Source organism: Chinchilla lanigera, unplaced genomic scaffold, assembly GCF_000276665.1.
Source record: "Chinchilla lanigera isolate Chin_1 unplaced genomic scaffold, ChiLan1.0 scaffold00183, whole genome shotgun sequence".
In the NCBI taxonomy this organism is placed as follows: domain Eukaryota; kingdom Metazoa; phylum Chordata; class Mammalia; order Rodentia; family Chinchillidae; genus Chinchilla; species Chinchilla lanigera.
Window position 1 is genome coordinate 416966 of NW_004955584.1, and position 22852 is coordinate 439817.

Genomic DNA, 22852 nt, shown 5'->3' on the forward strand with positions numbered 1-22852 from the left:
TCTTATACTTGAATATCTGGGTACAAGTGGTGAACATCACAAAGTGAGAGAAAAAATGGCCATGGAAGGGTATGGAATAAGGGATTAACTGGCCAGTGGCCAAGGATTCTAAGGCATAGGGGACATAAAGCAGTTACAGAGACAGAAGATGACACTGAAGCCAGTACTGAATGTTTTTATTCCCCCTAACCCCAAATTTTGGAATTGTAGTCTGGGTGCAGTAGTATTAAGAGGTGGGGCCTTTGAGAGGCAATTAGGTCATGAGGTTAGAGCCCTTGTAGGTTGGTGAACCCTTGTAAGAAGAGGCTGGAGAACCAGCTTATGCTATTTCCACTATGAGAGGATACAAGGGAAAGCCACCAGTCTACAAGGAAGAGAGCCCTCACCAGAACCTGACCATGATAGTACTCTAACCTCAGATCTACAGTCTCTAGATCTGTGAGAAAAAATTTTCTGTTGTTGATAAGCCAGTAGTGTTTAGTATTTTGTTATAGCAACCCAAATGGACTTACAGCACTAGGAGGAGTCGTTAGTCACCGTGCTGCAGACTCACCAGGATTTTGTTGTGACTCTAGGTGTCTCAGTTAAATGGATGGGTAAGTGTAGGGGCACAAGTGTTCTTGTGTGTCACTAGATCTGGGGAAGAGAGCCACTGAATATGAATGAGGGTTAAAAGGGAAGGGAAGGTTGTAACTGAGCAGAAGACGTTAAGATGTCCCAAAGTAGAGTATAAGAGGTGTCAGATCCACAGGTGGTTCTGGTAGCTGAAGTTGAAGCAAGAAGCAGTTAGGAAGTCCTTCAGAGCAGAATCTTGGGCTGCCTATGACATCAAGGACCACTGGAGGTCTGGTATACTATTGGATCCCATTTGAACTTGCCAGTGACTCTCCAGATGCCAAGTACTAAGAAGGTATGGAGGACAGGCAGATGAGTAAAGTGGGGAGGAAGGGACTGGAGGTGCCCACAGAAGGGAAACTGTATGAGCATGTGGTCCAAAGGGTGATACGCACATAGAAAAGGAATGTGAACAGAGAAGGACCCAGGCCTCTGGCATCAAGGACATAGTGGTGAAGGGTAATGTAACATTTGACTGTGTCTCAGAGGCATTGTATGGTGGACTCCTGGGAATTGTCTGACAAGAGAGATACAGCCCTATATGTCAAATCCAGAGTTTAGATGGTATCTTCCCACCCACCTGCCTGTTTGTGCTATTGTAGGATACAGTAACTATAGTGTAGTTATGAGAGGGGCTGTCAGTGGCATCAAGGCCTGATATTCCTTGCATATGGGAATGTAAGCAGGAGAAGCACAGAGGATGGATGGGTAGGTAAAGGAGAAACAGATTATGGATTGATCTGTCCCCATTATGGCAGGGCTGCATGACCTTTGAGGATGTGGCCATCTACTTCCCACTGGAAGAATGGAGACTTCTTGACGAGGCTCAGAGGCTCCCATATCTCAGTGTGATGCTGCAGAACTTTGCCCTTACAAGATCACTGCATAAGTCTTTCATACTCCCCCTAGTTTCTATACTCATTTTACCCGGAGGCAGGTTCGTCCTCCCCAGAGCCAGAGGCTGGGTGACTCTTAACCTCTCCACTTCTGTAGCACAGGTGCTATATGTGGCAGCACTGAATTGTGTGCAACACTCTGAGGAGTGTTCTTGAGCTGCTTGCCCTCACACGTGCTGCCCCACGTCTGCGGAGATACTCAGGAGTGGGAATTGGGTATTTGCAGTCAGATGAATGGACCTCATCTTGCTCGCCCTGTTCCTGGCTGCGGAATTGCAGAATCCAAAATCATGGCACCTTATATTAGAAGTTTTCCCTTTCTGCTGGCTGACCTCTTATGGTTTGCTGTGGCAAGGCAAACATTGTCTTTGTCCGTACTTATATGATATTCTTATCACACTTTTTGCTTTTTAAGATAATGATTTCTTTCCTGTGATCGATTGTGTGCTGAGATGTTCTTTATCTATACTGACCACTTGTTTTATCTTCTCATTACTCTGCATCTTGCTCCATGCAGGTCCCGTGTGTGCCACTGCTTAGGGTATGGGGAAAAGCCTAATTCTTTCAGAGAATGAACATGATTTCAGAGGCAGCCTGAGCCTGGTAAATGGAAAATCGGGGAAACCATGGCATCTGGGAATTTTTCAATGCAGCTACAGCAGGGCCTTCAGTGTCATTTTAACATCATTCAGAATTATAAAACTCTTCTACCTCACAGTCCATCTATTCACCCTTGGGAACATATAAAGAAGCATATACAGTGTGCTTTGCATAGTAATGTTACTATAGACCTAGAGGCCCTACAAAGGGAAGTATTATCTATGTCTCAACAAACTCATAATTTTGATGAGCAAATTCAAGATTGAGACAAGTTTGCTGACACTTTTAACCAATTGAAACTGTGGAATTATGTCAATGCCCATTTTGGATTCTACACTGGATTGATTATATTAATGTGTTTGTGCCTTCTATTTCTGTTCTTAATCTGCTGCAGGGAACTTCAAACCAGACAATGCCTAGATGCTATTCAACCAGAAGTTACACTGTTTCAACTTTTACAATTACAGAAACAAAAAGGGGGAGCTACTGGAGACCAGGGGATATGAAATAATATTTTACTATGCCGGGGACCAGGCTGCATGACTGAGTTCCCCTGGCCTTGAGGCCAGTGTGACCTTGCTTTAAGAACAGAGCGCTGCACAGAAGGCTGCAGGTTCCTGGTTGCACAGAGAAAGCTCATTACCACAGCTTCCCTAAGGCAAGATAACATCTGCTGAGGACAAGCTAAAGAATGCAGGCCTGCTATACACAGACGGAGCTCTCCATTTCTTTGCTCCCTATTTACTACAGTTGCTGTTCCACGAGTTCCATAAAAAGTACATGGAACCTTCCCTGTGTGTTTTTTGCTTGCTAATAAAAGTGGGTCAGCCATGGAGATTGTTGTGCCTGTCCAATAGAGGCAGGTTCCTCCCAGACTCCCTATACCTTGAATACTGTCTTTTGTCTTCCTATATCCCCTTCCATTCCCCTTTCAGGTTTCTGTGAATCTGACCAGGCAGAATGCAGAGTTGTAATAGACTTAGCTCTTGGCACAACCCCAAATTTGTTGTCTAACCTGTTAAGTGAGGGTCTTATGCTGGAAAAGTCCATGTGTAAGCCACTCGAGTTGACTCTGTCAGGGACAGTAGTAGCTCAACAATATCTCATTTCTCAAGGGGTTGCAGAGATTAGTACAACCATTAAAGTATTGAAAGATGCAGGAACGGTGGTTCTTACCATATTCCCATTTAACTCCCTCTTTTATCCTGTGCAGAAGATGTGTCTTCAAGATAAACACTGCAATATTGTAAGCCTAATAAAGAGATTCTAACTGCATGTGCCATGCTTGTTATGGGTTCCATGGATGACTAACAGATGTTCTCATACTTGCTATGTAGAGCCTGATTTGAAAAGAAGTTTTTTTCTCCAAAGCTATCCCTAAGGTACACCAGATGCAATTTGCTTTTAGCTGGCAAGATCAGAAATTCATCTTTACCATCCTACATGAGGGGCATAGCAAATCTTCAGTTCTTTGTCATAACTTAGTTCACAGGGATTTTAATAATCTTTCTCTTCCACAGGGTATCACAATGGTCCATTTAATTTTATTTTAATGTTTTAAAATACTTTATTAGCAGCTGTTTTCAGGTCTCTTGATAAAATTATTTTGATTGGGACAAGTGAGCAAGAGGGATAATCCACACTGTATTTGAAAATCATTTGTGAATCAAAGGATGGGATGTAAGTCCAACTAAAACTCAAGAGCCCTCCACCTCAGAGATTTCCAGGAGGCTACTGGCTTGGAGGCATGAAAACATATCCCTTCTAAGGTAAGGGATTAGTTATTACCACTGGCTTCTCCTATAACCAATGAAGACGTACACCTTGTGGAACTATTTGCATTCTGGAAGCAACATGTTCCTCACTTTGCCATGTTACTCCAGCTTATTTACTGAGTGACTCAGAAAGATCGTAGTTTGAGGGCATCCCAGAATAAGAGAAGCTTCTGCAGCAGGTCCAGGCTGCGCTGCCACATACATCACATGATTCAGCAGACCTAATGGGGTTTGAGGCATCAGTGCCAATAAGAATGCTGCTGCTTCCTGCCTAGAGCAGTGTCCATAGGTGAATCACAGAAAGGACTTAGGATTTTGCAAGAAGACTCAGCTCTCACCTTCAGACAGCTATTCTCCCTTTGAGAATAGATCCTGTCCTGGTGCTGGGCTGCAGAGGAAAGTAAGCACGTGACATTGGATCATCAGATTATATAACCTTCTGAGCTGTCCATCATGACCTAGGTGCTGACAGGCTGAGTCATAAAATTGGACACGTGCAGCAATAGTCCATCATTAAATGGGAGGGGAATGACATGATCAGGCCTGATCAGTCCTTTAGATTCAGGTAAGTTCCATGAATATTTGGCCCACTAGTTTATGGTACTTATCTCTTCTCTGGTGCCTCTAACCCGAGCATGTACCCGTGACCTTAGCAGTTGTACCCTCTGGTCAATAGACAAGAAAAAAGAATACAGCCTTGTTTACCCATGGTTGTGCATGTTATGGAAGTCCACGCAATTTGGGACAGCTGCAATAGTACTTCCTCTTCATTGGGCATCCCAGAAAGAAGGTGTAGAAGTGAAAACTTCATGGGGGAAGAATTTTGAAAAGCACAGAGACGTTCATTTTTGTCTGAAGGAAAAATGGCCAGAAATTGACTATATACAAATTCATGGCTACATTGTCAGGGACTTGGAAGGAATATGTTGACAAAAGTATTGGTAAAAATGTCTCAGGAAGAGGTATATAGATAGGCCTTGGCATAGGTGTGAAGGATGTGAAGATATTTGTGCCCCACACGAATGTTCACCAAAAGTGACCTGAGCAGAGCAGGACTGTACTAATAACAGGATAACAGGACTCATTCTGTGGATAGCAGTCAGGCTGTTTCATCAGGTACTCTTCTCATTAGATCAGAAATGGAGTGGTCATGGTGGCAGTGATGGAGGTTAAGCATGGGCTCAGCAAGACACTTCTAGTCATGTTGGGTAACCTGACTCCATCCACTACTGCACGCCCGATCTGCATGCATCAGGGCCCAACCATTAGTCCTCACTTTAACACCATTCTGCATGGTGATTGGCCCGCAGCCTGGTGGCAGATTGATTATATTAACCATATATAGCCATACCGAGGGTAACACCCCCCCCCTTTTTATCACTGTAGAGACCATTATTCTGGATGTAGATTTACATTCCCTGCACATAATGCTACTGCCCTAACTATCATTAGTAAATTCAGAAGAAGCCTTGTGCACTGTCGTAGTACTCTACACACCACGGCCTCTGACAAAAGAAAATCCTTCATGTCCAATGAAGTGTGGCAAAGGACACTTGTTCAATAAATTTGCTAATCTCATTATGTTTCTTACCATCCAGAAGCAGCTGGATTGAGAGAACCTGGTAGGATGGCATTTGGAAGATGTGGTTACAACACCAACTAAAAAGGAATACATTTCGGGACTAAGGCAATTTATGCTTTGAATCAGTCATCTGTATAAGATACTGCTTCTTCTCTTGCCAGGACATGTGAGTCCAGGAACCAAGGAGTGGAAATGTACCACTCACTGTTACCACAAATGACCCAGTAGGAAAATCTTCATTTCTGGTTTGAGAACTTATGAACTGTTGTCCTAGAGATCCAGAGGAGGGAGGGATTCTAGCAGGTGATGCATCGGTGATTCCACTGAAGTGAAAGCTAAGATTTCTGGTTGTATTGTATTCCTCACGCCCATGATTCAATACATTAAGAAGAAATGACAGTGTTTCTGGAGGTGATTGATCCAGACTATTAAGAGGAAATTGAACTTTTACTTCATACTGAAGATAGAAAACTATGTTTTGAGTACAGGAGATCCCTAAGGGAAATACTTAGCATTAATTCATCCTGTTATTAAGAAGAATGGGAAGCTACAAGCATCCAATGTGGCAGGATGATAAATGGCCCAGAACCTTCAAGGATGAAGGTATGGTTCACCATGTCAGGTAAGAAACAAAGACCCACTGAAGTCCATCAGAAGGCCGAAGGAATACAGAATGGGTAAAGGAGATTGTTTTTTTTTATGTAGGACAAATTTTATTTGATAAATATAACTTCATAAACTTTTAAAAAGTACTGAGCACTGTACAATAAATATGCTACAGTTACTGACAGTGCAGAGAATTTTTAAAGGATTACATTAGACAGCCAAAGAATCTGAGATCCAAAATTTTAAATAAGTATTGCTACACATCTCCAGCTAGTCATTTTTCATAAAAATCTATCACCATTATTACAAACATATCACTAATCATCATCTTTTTATGGAAATATCATTCAAGTTATTTTGCATATCAAACAGCATTTTAATAATGGTTTACTTTTATGAAAATAGGTGACTCATTTTAAGATAGAAATAAAAATGTCTATAAAGAGGGGCTAAAATTAATAAACATGTTTTACATAAAACTCTTTGGTTCGTTAGTTTTATCGGTACCTGCCTTTAAAAAAGTTCCCTGTAAAGATTGATTTTTACAGGGAAACCACAAACGTGAAAGATTCCTCCTTTCCCTCCGCCCCCAAGATGTTCAGAGTAGTGAATTTTAACACCTTCCACTCTTCACTGTAGGTTTTATCGGCCTTCACCCCTGCCGACTGAGAATTTCAAGCTCATCGTACAAGTTCTATTCCACCCACTTCCGCGGTGGAAGGGAGCTTAGTGCTGGAACTAACAGAGCTGCGAGCAGGCTGTTCCAGTGGTGGGGGGTTGCCAGTTCTCATCTGCTACTCAGAGAGTGCCAGGGTGGGGCGGACACCACAGCCGAAGAGAGCCGCGGAGCGCAGTTGAGAACCTCGGGCCCCCAACTTCCCCTCAGCCCCAAGCAAAGCCCGGCAGTGTAGCTCTCCTTCCGGAAGAGCCCACGCCGGCCGGAGCTGACCAGGGTGCTGAGTCACCTACCTGGAGCAGCGGATGCGCAGCTGGGGAAACAAACTCAGGGTCCTTATCTCCAGGGCCCCAGCCTTTCAAACGCAAAGGCAGGCGAGTGGGGCTCATAGATGCGAGAGCACTGCATATCTGAGAAGACTGTTAAAATACCATCTCAAAATGTGTGTCCAGCTAAAGAAATGAGAATTGCACTTGTCATGATTATTTCTTTGATTTTGATTTTGTCAATATGAGTGTGCATGTACACATTTTAGTATCTTTGGTTTCAGTGTACCATAAGAAATCACAATTGATATAATTGATTTAATTATAGTACTCAAGCATCATAAAATCTACATTATAAATTTTGGATGTGTGTTGCCAAGAAAGCACCATCATGCAGAAATTTACCTTATATCCTGTGAAAGGAATGAATGTACTTCCATTTGTGCAAATATTCATTGTATGATGTCAGGGATAATTATGAACTTATAATTTTATTGGAAGATGAAATACGGCTTAAGGAAGTGAGAAGAGCTGTCAAGGCAGCAACAAGGAGTAGAAGGTGGCTTTTAAGCATGCTATGTAGAATTGAATGAATTAAGAAATCCCGAGTAGATTAACATAGCACAGTTCTAAGTGTATTTGCATGACTAACCTGTAAGCTGGGAAACTGAGGGATGAAGCCACATCCCTGATTACAGTGGCACAAAACAATATCCTTGTAGCCTGGATGCAATAAAACGCTAAATTACAGAGGGAGTGTGACTGTTTGCATTGATCCCCAACATTTTTGGGAAATGTGGCCTTTGCTGCAGTCACATCTAAACATCAGTCTGCATGTATCAAGTGCCTTCACCTTCCAGGGCAGACTCACACTGGTGAACCTCCCATGAGTTTCCAAGCCTTTGACATTGGACAGCATCTCCAATCATGACCCCTCTCTTCTGCTGCAGGATCCAAGTTCCTTAGCTGAAGAGTAACTGGCTTATCTGGTTCTCCACCATGTGGACAGCCACTGTGGGTTCTCCTGCCTCTAATGCTGTAGGTCTAGCTAATAAATCTCTGTGTAAACTTATATGCGACTTTTGTTGATTGTATTCACCTGGATGAATGTAATGAATTCACCCAAAAGAAATGAAGCCAAAGTCAAATTCTTAAGTCTACTTTCTATCCCATGAGAATGCAGAGAACATTTCTGGGGCATATCTGTGAGGCTCCTGCTTGGATTGTATAAACAAGCAACATCTCATTCCTAATTCTGCCCTCCTATCAAAATATTCTGTTAGGCCATTGCATAACTCAAAAAGTATTGTGACAGGATGACTTCCTTCCATCTGCAATTGTGTTTGGTGTTCACCTGAGCTCAACCAACAGTCCCCAAACAATTTTGAACTCAACAGTAGCAATCTCTTATATTGCCAGTTATGTAAGACACTCGTCTCAATGAAACCTAAGGGTAGAGTTGGTATAAATATTTTCCAAAAGCCATGTCAGACCCAAACATGAGTCATACTGAGGAAAGAGTATCAGGTTGTTTGGAGATTATTTTTATATTTAACCTATTGTCGTCAGAGTTTGCAAGTGAAGAGATTTAATATAGGGCACATAATTAATAGGATTATTTATAATATTCACACAAAAATTCAAATGCAGAAGAGTGCAAGAGATCTATCCCATGCACTGAAGACTCAAATATACCACCTCAGGGCCTGGATCCCACGGCAATGTCCTCCATGAGTCCAGCTGGAGGCCTGGAGCCCACAACAATACCTCATGCAAGTCTTTATTACCATCTGCACTAGGAAGGCCCAAAGGTCAGTGGTGGAAGGTTAGAAAGAAGGTCTGTGCCAGAAGGGTGAAGATTCTGTGCCGCTAGGCTGAGAGATCTGCACTGGAGCCAGGAAACAACACTCAAGGTAAGGACCAGAGCTCTCCCAGTGAGAACCACAGCCACCCTCAGTGACAGGGAAGACATAAGCTCCTCCTATGATGAGAACAGCTGAGTTCACATCAGGAAAGCCAGTGTGACAAGCTTTTCCAGGAAAATCACAGCACACTGTCTTCCCCTCCAATTCTCCTTTTATGCTGTTGGCAGCAGTCCTCAGGTGGGCCTTCCACACCCATACTTTTCTGATTCAGTTCTCCTGGGTGTTACAAATTGACCAATAGTTAATGAACCACATTATTGAATGAGTCAAATAGGAGCGTAGACTTTATAACCTCTCTATGTCAAGTGAAGATTTAAAAGGGTATATGTAAAATAAGAAAGTGATAAATCATAGCTGCTTAGAAAAACATGAGTACAAAACCAAGTGGAAAACCCCAAGTTCTGCTCTGCTCCTTGTTAGGCATATACACTGCAAAGTAGGAAAAGGGAGACCATTGTTTAACGCATGTCTATTTGCCAAGGTAGAAATAAATTTACTGTATTGATCCATCATTTTTCTGATTCTATGTATAACCTTCCTGGATCATAGTTGCCAACTTAATATGTGGAAGGAAAGTGACAATGTTCAGAAACATGCAGTCTTTAGAAACACTCTTCAGAAACGTACACAATGACTATTATGACATATCTGGGTGTCTCTCCAAAAGCCTAAGGTGGGACTTTTCAGAGGCGGCTTGATGCAGAGTATGTGCTGCTGGGTTCAAGGGTGCGATGCTGGTATTCAGTTACTGTGTGATGTTAAGATAAAGGCTGCCCCATCATGGGTGTGAGTGCTGCCTGCCCTAAGGGTAGGTAGCCTGGATAAAATATAAAAACAGAAAGAGGGTCACTGCTAGTTGCTTTTCTCTTGTTGCATGCTGCTTGCTGCCTTCTGCTTGCCCAGCTTTGCCATGGACTGTTTCTCATATGTAATGTACTTCTGCCATGTCACCCTGCTTTGGACCAACCAACTACGAACCAAAACCTCTATAAACTGTAAGCTAAACATATCTTTCCTATTTTAATTTTGTGTGTTGGGTATTTTGTCTCAGCAACAAGAAAAGTAACTAAGATAATGGCGTTTATTTTGGGCAGCATGCAAAACAGAGCAAAGAGAAATGTGGGTCCCTGCTGATGAGCACAAATGGGCTGACACAGGAGAAGCTGGCAGCTAACAGTGCACTGGTGTCTACCAGCCACCGACGGGGTCTATCAAAGTAAGACATGTAAAAGGTGAAGAACGAAGACAGGGTGTATGTAGAGAAAAATGTGATTAGTAGTACCAAAATGGTCTGGGTGGCTCTGGTCTCAGCAGAGAATTTGGAAGAGAGGTTCTTGCTATGAATGTGTAGGACGTTCTGCTTATGTCTATACAAGATGAGCATCATGAAAACACTGACCCACAACATAAACCCCAAAGACAACACATCAATGGAAGACAATATCACAGAGTGCAATAAGGATGCCACTCTCTCGCTACTTGTGCTGGAACAAGACCCAAGGTCTCTGTAATGTGTGTGGTTGCTGCTTTCCTTCGCACCTGTGATAAATATAGGAAAAACACTGTTTGCCAGCATGTGAAGGATCCAGCATAAGGTAACAGAAAATCTCATGTACTTGGGCACTTTGGCCTTGAGTTTCACCCACTGGTGATGGCTAGGGCTGATTGTGATGGCCTGGCAGCCACTCAAGATACAAGTAGTACCAAGAGTCACACCTCGGGCCACCCTGTGAAGATAGAAGACCAGTTTGCACCCAATATCACCCATAGAATATTGCAGCCCCAAGACTATTATTGTGTGAGGAATTCCTCTGGAGAGAAGAACCAAACAGTTGGCCAAAATTAAGTTTTTGAGAATAAAATCCACCTGTTTTAGCTTTCGTCCAGGGTAGGAAATGAAGACGTAATGATAAAGGAGCAAAATATTTCCCAGGATTCCAACTCCTGTCTGAGCAACAAAGATGATTCTGATTGTCAGGCTGTTGGGTGACATTGAGTTATGAGGCCAATAATTTCATTCAAAGTCAACAAATCTTGAGGGGAATGGCCCAGGTGTATTTCCTCAAAGCAATTTTATGCATTGTGTGTGTGTGTGTGTGTGTGTGTGTGTGTGTGTGTGTGTGTGTGTGTTTTGGTCTTTTTGAGACAGGGTCTCGCTATGCAGTTCAGGCTGGCCTTGAGTTCACTTTGTAGTCCAGGCTGGTCTCAAACTGGTAACAATCCTCCTGCCTCAGCCTCCCAAGCGCTGGGATCACAGGCGTGCGCCACCACACCTGGCCCTCAAAGCAATTTTATATTCCATGTTTACTAGTATTTTTTCCCACTCCCACATGACTTCTCCAAAAATTTATTCCTTGTTCTTCTTTCAAGATTCAATTAGAATAGTTTGTATTTTTGTTGTTACTTTGAGTTTTTAATGCTTTAGCTGTGTTTGTTATCCTTATATAACATGCTATTATTTATTCTATCTCTGTTAAAATATACTTATCCAGTCTTTTGGTCAAATATTCCTTAGATGACTAAGTACATATTCTGTTAGCCAGTGTCCCATTTGTATGAAGGTTTGAATCTGAATTACTTTGTGGATTACTTATTGTATAATTAAAAAGTAGCAATAATTTTCATGAGTAAATTTTAGTATTTAATGTAAATGTCATTCCATATGAAGATGGTGAATTTGAAGACTCAGTCTTATTTCCTTTGGAGCAGATATACAAAGATATCACAGCAGTTATTTAAAATCCTAAACCTAGTCAAAGCTATTATCACATAGAAAGTAAAACAGAAAATACCTTAAAGCAAAAATATTAAAAGATATTTTATAGATTATTTAATTGCCTTCATTTTACATTTAGTAGAATTAATGACAGTCAACATCATATATGACAATGATAGCTGTTGTATACCTTAGCATTGAATAACATAAAAAGTATTCAAAATAGTTATAATAAAACACTCTTAAATATCTATAATGAGGGCATTTAGTAATAAAAAGAAATATACATTGCTGGAACAATGATAAAATCTATAAATGTTGTTTCTGGATAGAACACCTGACACCGTAATAGAACCATTTTTGAAAAGACCTCCGGCATTACACGAGGACAGTTTAATATCATTTATAGTTTCATGGGCTCTCTGGACATTTCTAAATTGCTACATTTAGATGCTATAAAAGATCAGTAAATTCAAACTGGGGAATAAGACATTATTTATGGAATAATTAAATGTCAACAAGAAGGGTTATATGATACCATTTATCAAATATTCTATAAGATGTATATGTTTAAATTTGATGTTAATGCAAGATCCATAGTCTACTGACAAAATTCAGAGTCCTCTAAAGCAGAGTTCACAACATACCCATGTCCAATTGTGGGAAAGATATTTTGGAGATGTTCCACTAGTGAAAGGTGGGAACGCTTTGATCTCTGGACAGAGCTAATGACAATGGAAATGTTGAAATAAACATGTTTTTCAGATTATTCAGAGTCATATCAAAGTTAACTGTGGATGTGCTAAACAAACCAGTGTTAGAAGTTACCCATATATGTGGCAATTTGGTTGACAAATTATGAACTCTTACAGGGGAAATTTCAATGGGGGCGGTTAAGGTCTCAATTTTTGAAGTATTAACTGAAAATAGCGCACTGTGTGTCAGTTGAGACACCTCCTGCTTTACAAAATTTTATGTTGTGTCTTTGTAGCCTTTAATTTTCCTACAGCCTTTTTCACTGACTGTAATTTATATCAGCACCTTTACATCTTTACCTTTTGTCTACTGTAGAGTTTAGCAGTATGTGCAAACATACAGACACACAAATACACATGCACACACATACCCAAAATTCAACTTTTCACCAAACAGCCTGAAAATGTCTCCTGGAAATCATGGAGACCTATGAATTTTGAAAATGAAGGGGCAAAATTTTAATAAATAGACTAGAGGAATGGACTAGAAAACATTCAATAAGACAGAGACTCTCATTACAGGACATACTGGAATCATAAGCCTGCTAAAGACACCAAGATTTTGTTTCCTGCAAACTGCTCCCAGGAAATCATCTGTCCCTTGAAGACTGCGTCTCTGGCTCCAAGAAGGAGTGATACTACTTAGACTAAACATGTCCATGGAGAACCCATCTTTGTCCCTTAATCACATCTGATGATCACTGTTAGAGTGATAAATGTTCCCACTCCTACAATATTCATTCTAATGCACAGTGGCTACATGATCACATGCTGGACTTAGCAATGCATGGCCCCAATCATTCCTGCAACTGTAACTACAGGATTTTTTAAAGCCACTTATATTTCAGGTCTCCTTTCCATATCTCTCACTACCAAGTGATATCCTTTAATATTTCATCAATGAAAATAGGAGGAATCACAGTGGAATGTGATTTCTTACCTGAAACCTCACTTCATAATTCTCACTTATGGCTTAGAAATATCCCTCCTCTTGGTGTGGAGTTCACGTCAGTGTGCCAGTACCACGTTAGTACAGAAGAATCACTTTCATCATGTCGTCCACATATACCGGTGTTTTCTCATGAACCTGTATGGCCCAGCCAAATATATAGTCAATTATATGTTGACTTTTGACAGGAGGGTAGACAAAGGTTGACGTGGAGGATGAATGATGTGGATCCAGCAAAGTCCTAAGAGATAATTTGGAGTTGTCTAAGCTCACTTCCCTCCAGAGCTGTGATTATCCAGTCAATTGGTGCAGAAAGAACAGTGCCTGCTCAGGGAATTGAGAATGTCTCTGAAAAACTTTTGCTTCTTAATTACTAGAGATAATTACTGGTAATTAACAATGCTCTCTCAAGGAGAAGTGAGAAGTAATGGTGAGAGAAACTTTTCTTTCATGCATAGAATGTGATGGTCCCTGCCTCACGTGGGAGAGGAGAAGAAAACAGCAAATCATGAAACTGAAAATGAAGGGAATAAGTCGAAGTGAATTATGAGCTTACATGAGGAGGTTTTTCCTACATTTTAAAACTTATGATTCTTTACATCCCAGGGAAATATCCTTTCACATAATATGGGCAGCAAAACGGGATCTTCCAGAAAACCTGAAGATGAGCTGTTGGTATGTAGAGGGGAAAAGAAAAATGGGGAAATGTGGTATAAATTCTAAAACCAAGAAACTGTCTAAAAGAATGAAGATATTTTAGGGAGCATAGTTTTGAAAGTGTTGGATGGTGCCATTGCAGTTAGTGAGCATGAGCTTTAGCTGGTCCTGGTACTGATCCTCTGAGGAATTGTAGGTAGAAGCCCTACGGCAATGGGCAGCTACCTACAAAGTGAAGAATATCGGATGGATGGAAGGCACATGGCTGCTTCATCATATTTACGCATGGAAAGACATGAAAATCTATTTGATACAATTACCTTCTTGCAAGTATTTGACATTCATAAGAAGTGGGCAACAATGAATAAAAAATAATAAGTAAAGAAATGAAGAATTTGATGACCCAGAGAAGAAGGACACCTCTTCATAGATGCAAATTGTTTGGGAAATGCTGTTCAGTAAATGAAATAATGCAATATCTAGTCATGTTACGCAGAAAGTGCTGAAAACACACATGGATCCCAAATTCAATTCGAGATCCACAGTCTCTCAGAAACCATCCTAAACACCTTGCCTTTTTACTTGCTTCATTATATTTCTTTTTCTATATATTTTAATATTTAATTCTGTAATTGTTATTGTTTTAAGACTAACATCTGTTTGATTCATTTTAAAAATCTCAGAAATTTTGTTACAAAGGCTCACTGATATAAAGAAAAGGATATTTACTCATGAGCTGAAATGTTCTGTGTGGGTGAGTGGGTAAGAAAGAATGTACACAGTGCCCTGCAGACTGTCCTTCTTTGAAAGGGCTCTTTGTCACATTAGACACTAGTTTTCACCAGGAGTTTGTGTTTAGGGCTTAACAGTGGTTGTTATATTACATATTTTTATCTTCAGTGAAGTTGTTCAGATTATCAGATGTAAGAATCCAATATTGATTAAACCATTAAAGAGAATAAAGAATAATAAAAAGAATTGATACAGAGCTTCACTAGGCAAGACGGTAGGAATTCACTAATTGTTGTTATATTGCACATTGTTGTCTTCAAATTACTTGTTCAGATTACCAGATATAAGCATGCAAAATGGGTCAAAAAATTTAAGCATTAACTGTTCCTTTCAATACACAATTAGAATCAGCAGTACAGTTATCACAGCTACCCACAGACATTTTTCCCTTGCTTCTTTCTTTTTCTCCTTTCCCTCATCAGTTGTTCCTTCCTTTGAGCAATTTCTTTCACTTTCACAATATCTATTGTACATTTTGGGTTTTATTGACTCTTTTAGGTTCTTATATTAGGGAGACAATACAATGTTTACACATGTGGGTCTGTTTTATTTCACTTATGAGTATGGTCTCTAGTTGCATCCATTTACCTATGAAAGCCTCGAGTTTATCTTTTTAAATAGCTGAGTAATACTCCATTGTAGAAAAATACCACAACTTTTTTATCCATTCCTCAGTGGATGGGCATCTGGGTTGTTTCCAAGATTTAGCTCTAACAAATGGCGCTGCTATAAACATGGGTGCACATATATCACTGTGGTATGATGTCTTTAAATCTTCTGGGAAAAAACCCAGAAGGGGAATAGCTGGGTTAAATAGGACTTCCAATTCTAGTTTTGTGAGGAATCTCCAAATTGATTTCCACAGTGGTTTCACCAATCTACACTCCCACCAGCAGTGAAGTAGGGTTCCTTTCTCCCCACAGCCTCTCCAGCATTTGTTATTGGTTGATTTCTTGATGATAGCCATTCTTTCTGGGGTGAGATGGACTCTCAGTGTTGTTTTAATTTGCATTTCTTGAATGACTAATGACGTTGAACATTTTTTCATGTATTTATTCACCATTAGTATCCCTTCATTAGAGAAGTGTATATTCATCTCAGATGCCCATTTTGGATTGGGTCTTTGAATTTGGGAGGCCTAATTTTAAAAAATTCTTTATATGTCCTAGATTGAAGTCCTTTGTCTGAGGGGCAGTTGGCTAAAATTTTTTCCCAATTCGTGGGTTTTCTTTTTACTTTATTGGTGATTTCTTTAGATGTGCAAAAACTTCTCAATAAGAAGAGATCCCAGTTGTAAATTTTTTGAAGTATTTCCCATGCAGCTTGGTTTTTGTTCATGAACTCTCTGCCTACCCAAATGTGGTCAAGACATTTTTACCTACTTTCTCTTCCAATAAATTTAGTGTTTCTGTTTTAATATTTAGATCTTTGATCCATTTTGACTTTAATAGAGTGCATGGTGAAAGACATGGGTCTAGTTTTAGTCTTTGGCATGTGGAAAGCCAGTTCTTCCAGCACCATTGATTAAAGAGGCTATCTTCTTTCCATAAAACATGTCTGGCCCCTTTGTCGAAGATAAGGTGACTGAGTGTGTTTGTAGTTGTATCTGTATCTTCTAATCTGTCCCGTTGATCTTCAGGTCTGTTTTTGTGCCAGTACCATGCTGATTTTATCACAATAGCTTTGTAAATATAATTTTAAGTCAGACATTGTGATGCCTCCTGCCTTTCGTTTGTTTTCCAAGATTGCTTTTGCTATTCTAGGCCTCTTCTGGTTCCAGATGAACTTCAGCATTGTTTTCTCTAGATCTGTGAGGTATACTATGGTATTTTAATTGGGATTGCATTGAATCTGTACAACAATTTTGGGAGTATGGCCATTTTCACAATGTTGGTTCTTTCCATCCATGAGCAAAGAATATCTTACCATTTTCTGATATCCTCTTCAATCTCTTTTTTCAGAGTACTATAATTTTCACTGTATAGATCTTTTACTTGTCTTGTTAGATTGATTCCTAAGTATTTCATCTTTTTAGATGCTATTGTGAAAGGTGTGGTTTCCCTAATTTCTCTCTCAGTGTGTTTTTACTTGTGTACAGGAACGCTATTGACTTTTGAGTGTTCACTTTATATCCAGCTACTCTACTGAATTTGGTTATTAAACCCATCAGAGTTTTGGTGAAGTTTTTGGGGTCTTCTATGTACAGTATCTTGTCATCTGTGAATAATGACATTTTCACTTCTTCTTTTCCTATCCTTATTCCTTTTATTTCTCTCTCTTGTCTAATTGCTCTAGCCAATATTTCCAGAACTATATTGAATAGGAGTGGTGACAGTGGACATCCTTGTCTTGTTCTTGATTTTAAAGTGAAAGCTTTCAATTTTTGACCATTTAGTATGATGTTAGCTGTTGGTTTACCATAGATGGCTTTGATCAGCTTGAGGTAAAGGCCATCTATTCCTATCTTCTGTAGGGTTTTCAACATGAATGAGTGTTGGACTTTGTTGAAGATGGAGATGATCATGTGATTTTTGTCCTTGGCTCTATTGACATGGTGTATTACACTGATTGATTTGCTTATATTGAACCATCCCTGTATTCCTTGTATGAATCCCACTTGTTTGTGGTGTATAATCTTCTTGATGACTTGTTGTATTCTGTTTGCTAGTATTTTATTGAGAATTTTTGCATCTATATTCATTAGGGAGATTGGTCTGTAGTTCTATTTCTTTCTCTGGTTTTGGTATCAGAATAATACTTGCCTCCAAGAATGAGTTGGGGAGAATTCCTTCCCTTTCAATTTTATTAAATAGTTTGAGAAGAATTGATGTTAAATCATCCCTCAATTGCTTGTAGAATTCAGCTGTGAATACATCAGGACACGGGCTCTTCTTCATTGTCAAGTTTTTAATTACATTCTCAATTTCACTGGCTGATATTGAATTATTCAGGATTTTTATATTTTCTTCCTTCAGCTTTGGTAATTCATATGTATCTAGAAATCTGTCCATTTCTTCTGTGTTTTCCATCCTATGAGAATAAAGATTTTCAAACTAGGTATTGATGATCTTCTGAATTTCTTCAGGATCTGTAGTGATTTCACCCATTTCATTCCTTATTGCATGTATTTCAGTTTGTCCTTTCCTTCTTTTTTGATAAGGTTGGCTAAGAGTTTATTTTAGTCACTCTTTCAAAGAACCAACTCTTTGATTCATTAATTCTTTGTATTGTTTTTTTAGTGTCCATTGCGTTAATTTCTGCTCTGAGCTTTATAATTTCCTGCCTTCTTTGGGCTCTTGGTTTGACTTGCTATTCTTTTTCTAGGAACTTGAGGTGCAGCATAAGATTGTTTATTTGTGCTTGTTCTGTTTTTTTGAGGTGGGAGTTCACCGCTATAAATTTCCCTCTGATGACTGCTTTCACTGCATCCCACACGTTCCTGTAGGTTTTATCTCCTGTTGAATTGTTGTTTCCTGGTTCCTTGTTATTTTTAAGTGATCCTTTCTTTCATGCTTGTTAGCTGCAATGCTGTCTTCAACATCTGAAATTTTATCTGCAGCTTCATTCAAGCAATTTTGCCACCCAGCTTTCGATGGAATTTTGAATTTCCTGGATACCTGTTTGAATCTGTTTCATACATTCTAATTCTTTCCTATAATGTTCATTCAAGGTTTCCATCATTTCTCTGTGCTTTTCTATTTTCCTATCTATGTCTTTTTTAGATGTGCTGAGCAATTCTTTCCTTATAGTTGTCATTTACTTTTATGCCTGAGAGATTATTTCTGATCTGATGTCTATATGGGCAATGGAATTGTTTCTTTACTTCAGTTGGTATTATTTCCAAAATTTCAAGTGTATGACTTCCAAGCTTGTTTGTGTCAGTGTCTCCTGGTCTTGTTCTACATGAGGTGGAGGTGTGAGATTGCATTTTGCTCCTTCATTTTGTCATTTTTGAAGATCCAGAGGTGCCCTGGAGTTCAGCTTCATTCCTGTGATGGTGTGGGAGTGGTGAAGCAAGGACCTGCAGGTCCCTGATGCTCAGCACAGCTCCCATGAAGGTGTATAGGGGTGGAATGTGGTCACCAATGCTCCTGAAGCTTTGTGGGGCTCAGTTGGCTTCCACACTGGTGGGGCAGGGGCGGGAGCAGCTCACCAGGATTCCTGAAACTGTCCAGGGATCAGCTTTGTTCCCCTATGAGTTTCCTGAAGCTTTCTGGGGCTCAGCCTGGCTTCCACGAGGTGCAGGGGGAATGGGGCATGGTCAGTGAGGCTTCTGAAGCTGCCTGAGGTTCAGCACAGCTCCTGTGATGGTGGGGGGCCAGGGTGTGGTCACCGAGGCCCCTGAAGCTGTCTGGGACTCAGTTTGGCTCCCAAAGCTGTTCAGGCCTCAGCCCATCTCCACAACATGCAGGGGGTGGGTCACTGTGGCCCCCTAAGCTGTCTAGAGCTCAGCTAAGCTCCCAGGCCAGTTGGGGAGGGACAGGGGCTGCTCACTGAGGTTCCCAAAGCTGTCCAGGGTTCAGCCTGGCTCCTGCAAGGTGCTTGGAATGGTTTTTATATGCTGTAATAAGGTTATTTGACTGTTATCAACTGCTTTTGCACACGTTATATTTTATGTACAAGACCTACTTTGCTTCTAGGCCATTAGATTTTTGATAAATCATAGGAAAGTTTTTGTAGTTCATCAGCCTACGGTTCACACTCTAGATACTGTGTCACTAGGGAGCTTCCTAGGTAGAGAGTGTTTTGCATATATGGTTACAACTCATTGCCGGAAGAATTAAATTCAGTCTCTGTGCCTCCACTGGATAAGAATTTTAAAAATCTGAGACTCTGACCTTAATTGTAGGTACCCCTTCCCTTATTTCATTTTGCTTTGAGTCCTTTCTCTGGAAGAAAGTATGACCATGAGTATAACAGTGTGCTAAGTCCTGTGAGTATTCTACATAATCATTGACTGTATGTTCAGTCCTGATAGTCTGCCTCTTTCTTAGCAATAACCATCTCACATCTGGGCCATGAAGTCTTCTGCTGCACTGATTCTCCTGAAGAAAGTGCTGAGGCCAGTGCTGGGTTCTCTGCTGCTTCTTCTTCCTCCCCAAAGCCACAGCACGTGAAGCCTCCTCCCACCCAGGAGACTTTGTCCACATCCATTATTTACCTGTTACCTAGGTTCTACCTCTTCCCTCTGACTGATATTTCAGGTGGCTGAATGTGTTTGGAATCCCTTACACTGACCTGGGCACTGCTTGTGGGGACCATGGTGATGTTCTTACAAGACACAATCCTGAGGACTTTTCAAATGACTAATCACATTAGTCATTTCTTCCTGTGGGCTTAGTCAAGAAGGTTCTCCTGGAGCAGTGAAAAACACTCATCTGATCTGCCTTTCTTTTAGGACTTGCCTCTACCATACTCCATGTAGCTGCCTTATTTGAGCTGGGTGAAAGTCTTGGGAGTCAACCAACCTTAATTCTGCTCACAGCAGAGAGTTTGAGGTATACACATGAGTAACATTCAGAAATGGATTCTCCCACAGTTAATGCTCATTTGTGCATAGTACAACATTGCAATGGGAATGCACAACCCATAGTGAATTTTAAGTGTAAGGTATAGGTGTAGGAACTTTTTACTAGCAACAATGTGACAAATTCAAGAAAGCTGCATAAAGACAAAGTCTTTTTCTTTGAAACCTGAGGGAGGAGTTGCCATCAGCTCATAGATACTGTGGCTGGGAAAGTGTACTCAGAGTATCTTGCCTCAACTGTTGAAGATTTAAATAAAGTTAAAGATGAAATTTTGGGCAGATATCTGTGCATAGAAATATGCTATGTATAGAATAGAAAGACATTTCTTGTGGAAATTTATAGAAAGTTTTTAGAAAAGGAGACAAAAGCCTCAGACAAGGAGGCTTGAGGTGTCTTCTTTCATGACTTCCCAGCACTCATTTTGTTGAGATCAGGAATTCTCACTGTGGGTGCATGTCTCTTGCGAGTAAGAGGTGAGAAGGGGTGACATTGGGCTGAGTGTGAACTTGTCTTTTGCTTGCAGTCGTGTGTGGACAGTGGTTACACCTGACTGCTGTGCCACACCTGTATGTCCCCCCTTGTCAATTTCCCTCAGAGAGAAGCTACTTCATATCCTTCTAGCCTGCACACCTCACCCATTCCTTGTCACATGTTTGCTCTTGATAAAACAAAAGTCAAATGGCTGCAGAGTACTGATAAAGCAAAAATATTTCACCATCCTTAAAGATGTGGTGATAGGGGCATATCCAACACAAATATCATGGAGCGTACTAAAACCCCAGGTGGAACAAATATATTTTAATCAAACAGTATTCTATGGAACTTGAGAAATACTAGATTAACTGGTTTGCCTCTGACCTTGACATTTCAAGTACTCACATGGTTTGTGTCTCCCTACCTAATCTACATAGGCTTCTAAACCACTTGACTTTCTTAACTTTGGTTATTTTCAAAGAAGAGCCTGCAGCTGTCCACATTCCTTCCCCTTTTGCTTCTTTCTTTTCTTTTCCCCCTTTTGTGTGGTATTGGGGATCAAACTGCGGATCTTTGCAGGGAGCTAAATCCCCAGACAATTTATTTTTATTTTTTATTTTGAGTCAGGGTCTCACTAAGTTGGCTAGATGAGGTTCCAACTTTCAGTCTTCAGCCTTGCACAGTACTGAGATTACAGGCATATGCCACAATGTCTGGTGATTCACTAGTGTCTCTTAAGGCAAGAGATAATAAAACAGTCCAGGACCCAATCTAAGGTTATACGTTGCTTTTAACTCTTGTGTCTCTTTTGACTACCTAAAAATCAACCGTGTGAAAAAATGTACAGTATTTGCTGTTTTAGGTCAAAATTATTTCTCCAAATGCTCCTGCATTTAGAGGTGGTGATTTTGGAAAGGGATTGGATCACGGGCATGGTAAGCTTTTCTGTGAATAAATCCATTAACAGAATCATAGCTGAGTGTGATGTTAGGAGGAACAGCCCTGTTGGAGGAGCTGGGTCACTGTGGGTATGATGTGGAAAGGTGTATTCCTGAAATTGTACATGTATTCATTAAGCATATAAATTCCTCTTTCTCTAGTTCTCTTGTTTTCTCCCTGCTTTCTGTCTGCCATTAGGCGAACAGCTTTTTTCTGACTTGGAGAGCACAACCATGAAATGAAGCCTCTAAAACTTCTTCTAAGTTGCTTATGTCATTCATTTTGTCCCAGAAACAGAAAAGTGTTGAATGCTTAAGTAATAAATAATACAAAATATAAATGGGAAAATAAAACAACTACAAAGTTAACCAGACCATGAGGTATTATGGCAGAAGGATGAAGAGGTCATTTCTGTAATATACAAGGAACTCTCAGCACAACATAAATAAGAGGCAGAGAGGATCAGAGAAGTCATGGAAAAGCCAACCTTAATGATAAATGCACAGAAAACAATAACTGTTTTTCCCAAAACTTATGTAAATGGTTATTGGATGACTACAATAAAATGAGGACATAATTTGAAATTGGTGTAATGCATTCTCTTTGTAGAATGTGGAAAAGGTCCTACCCACTGATCATGATAAATTTTATTTCTCATGTAGACAAGTAGAAGTCTTATTAAATTAAAGTGATAAATAGTTTTAAAATTTATAGAGCAGGAATCACTAGAAATTATATATGGGTGGAAGTCTAAATGTGACCTTGAAATGTAAACAGATGTAAGAGTGCTCTGAGGTATTCTGAACCTTAGTTCCTGCTCTGGATTCACTGCAATTTCAAAGTTACCACTTACTTAGCTTTTGGACATTTGACATCTTCATTTGTTTGCTATTTCACATCCATTAGAGTTATAGGATGGAGATTTTCTTCTTACTGTACCTGAAAGTCAGATGTACCTACAGTTCATAATTGTATCTCTAAACATTGGGATCAATGAAATGGACTGGAACTTTATTTGTCTGTGAATAAATATAGTTTTTAAAAGGCATACTGTACCACTATTCACAAGGATGCCTAGAACTTCTGTGGGCTCAAGTTACA

The 22852-nt window shown here is 40.1% G+C and overlaps 1 protein-coding gene across 1 annotated transcript; it reads right to left on the minus strand.

Annotated features, from left to right (window-relative positions):
* Positions 1 to 10022: 10022 nt before the first annotated feature.
* LOC102025195 (vomeronasal type-1 receptor 4-like) lies at positions 10023 to 10934 on the minus strand. Its single transcript, XM_005414411.1, has one exon. The coding sequence runs from the start codon at positions 10932 to 10934 to the stop codon at positions 10023 to 10025; it is 912 nt and encodes a 303-aa protein (XP_005414468.1).
* Between the last annotated feature and the right edge of the window lie 11918 nt (positions 10935 to 22852).

Bases quoted from the DNA above. Each gene is read 5' to 3' on its own strand.
- LOC102025195 (XM_005414411.1), bottom strand. From the start codon at position 10,934: ATGTCACCCAACAGCCTGACAATCAGAATCATCTTTGTTGCTCAGACA.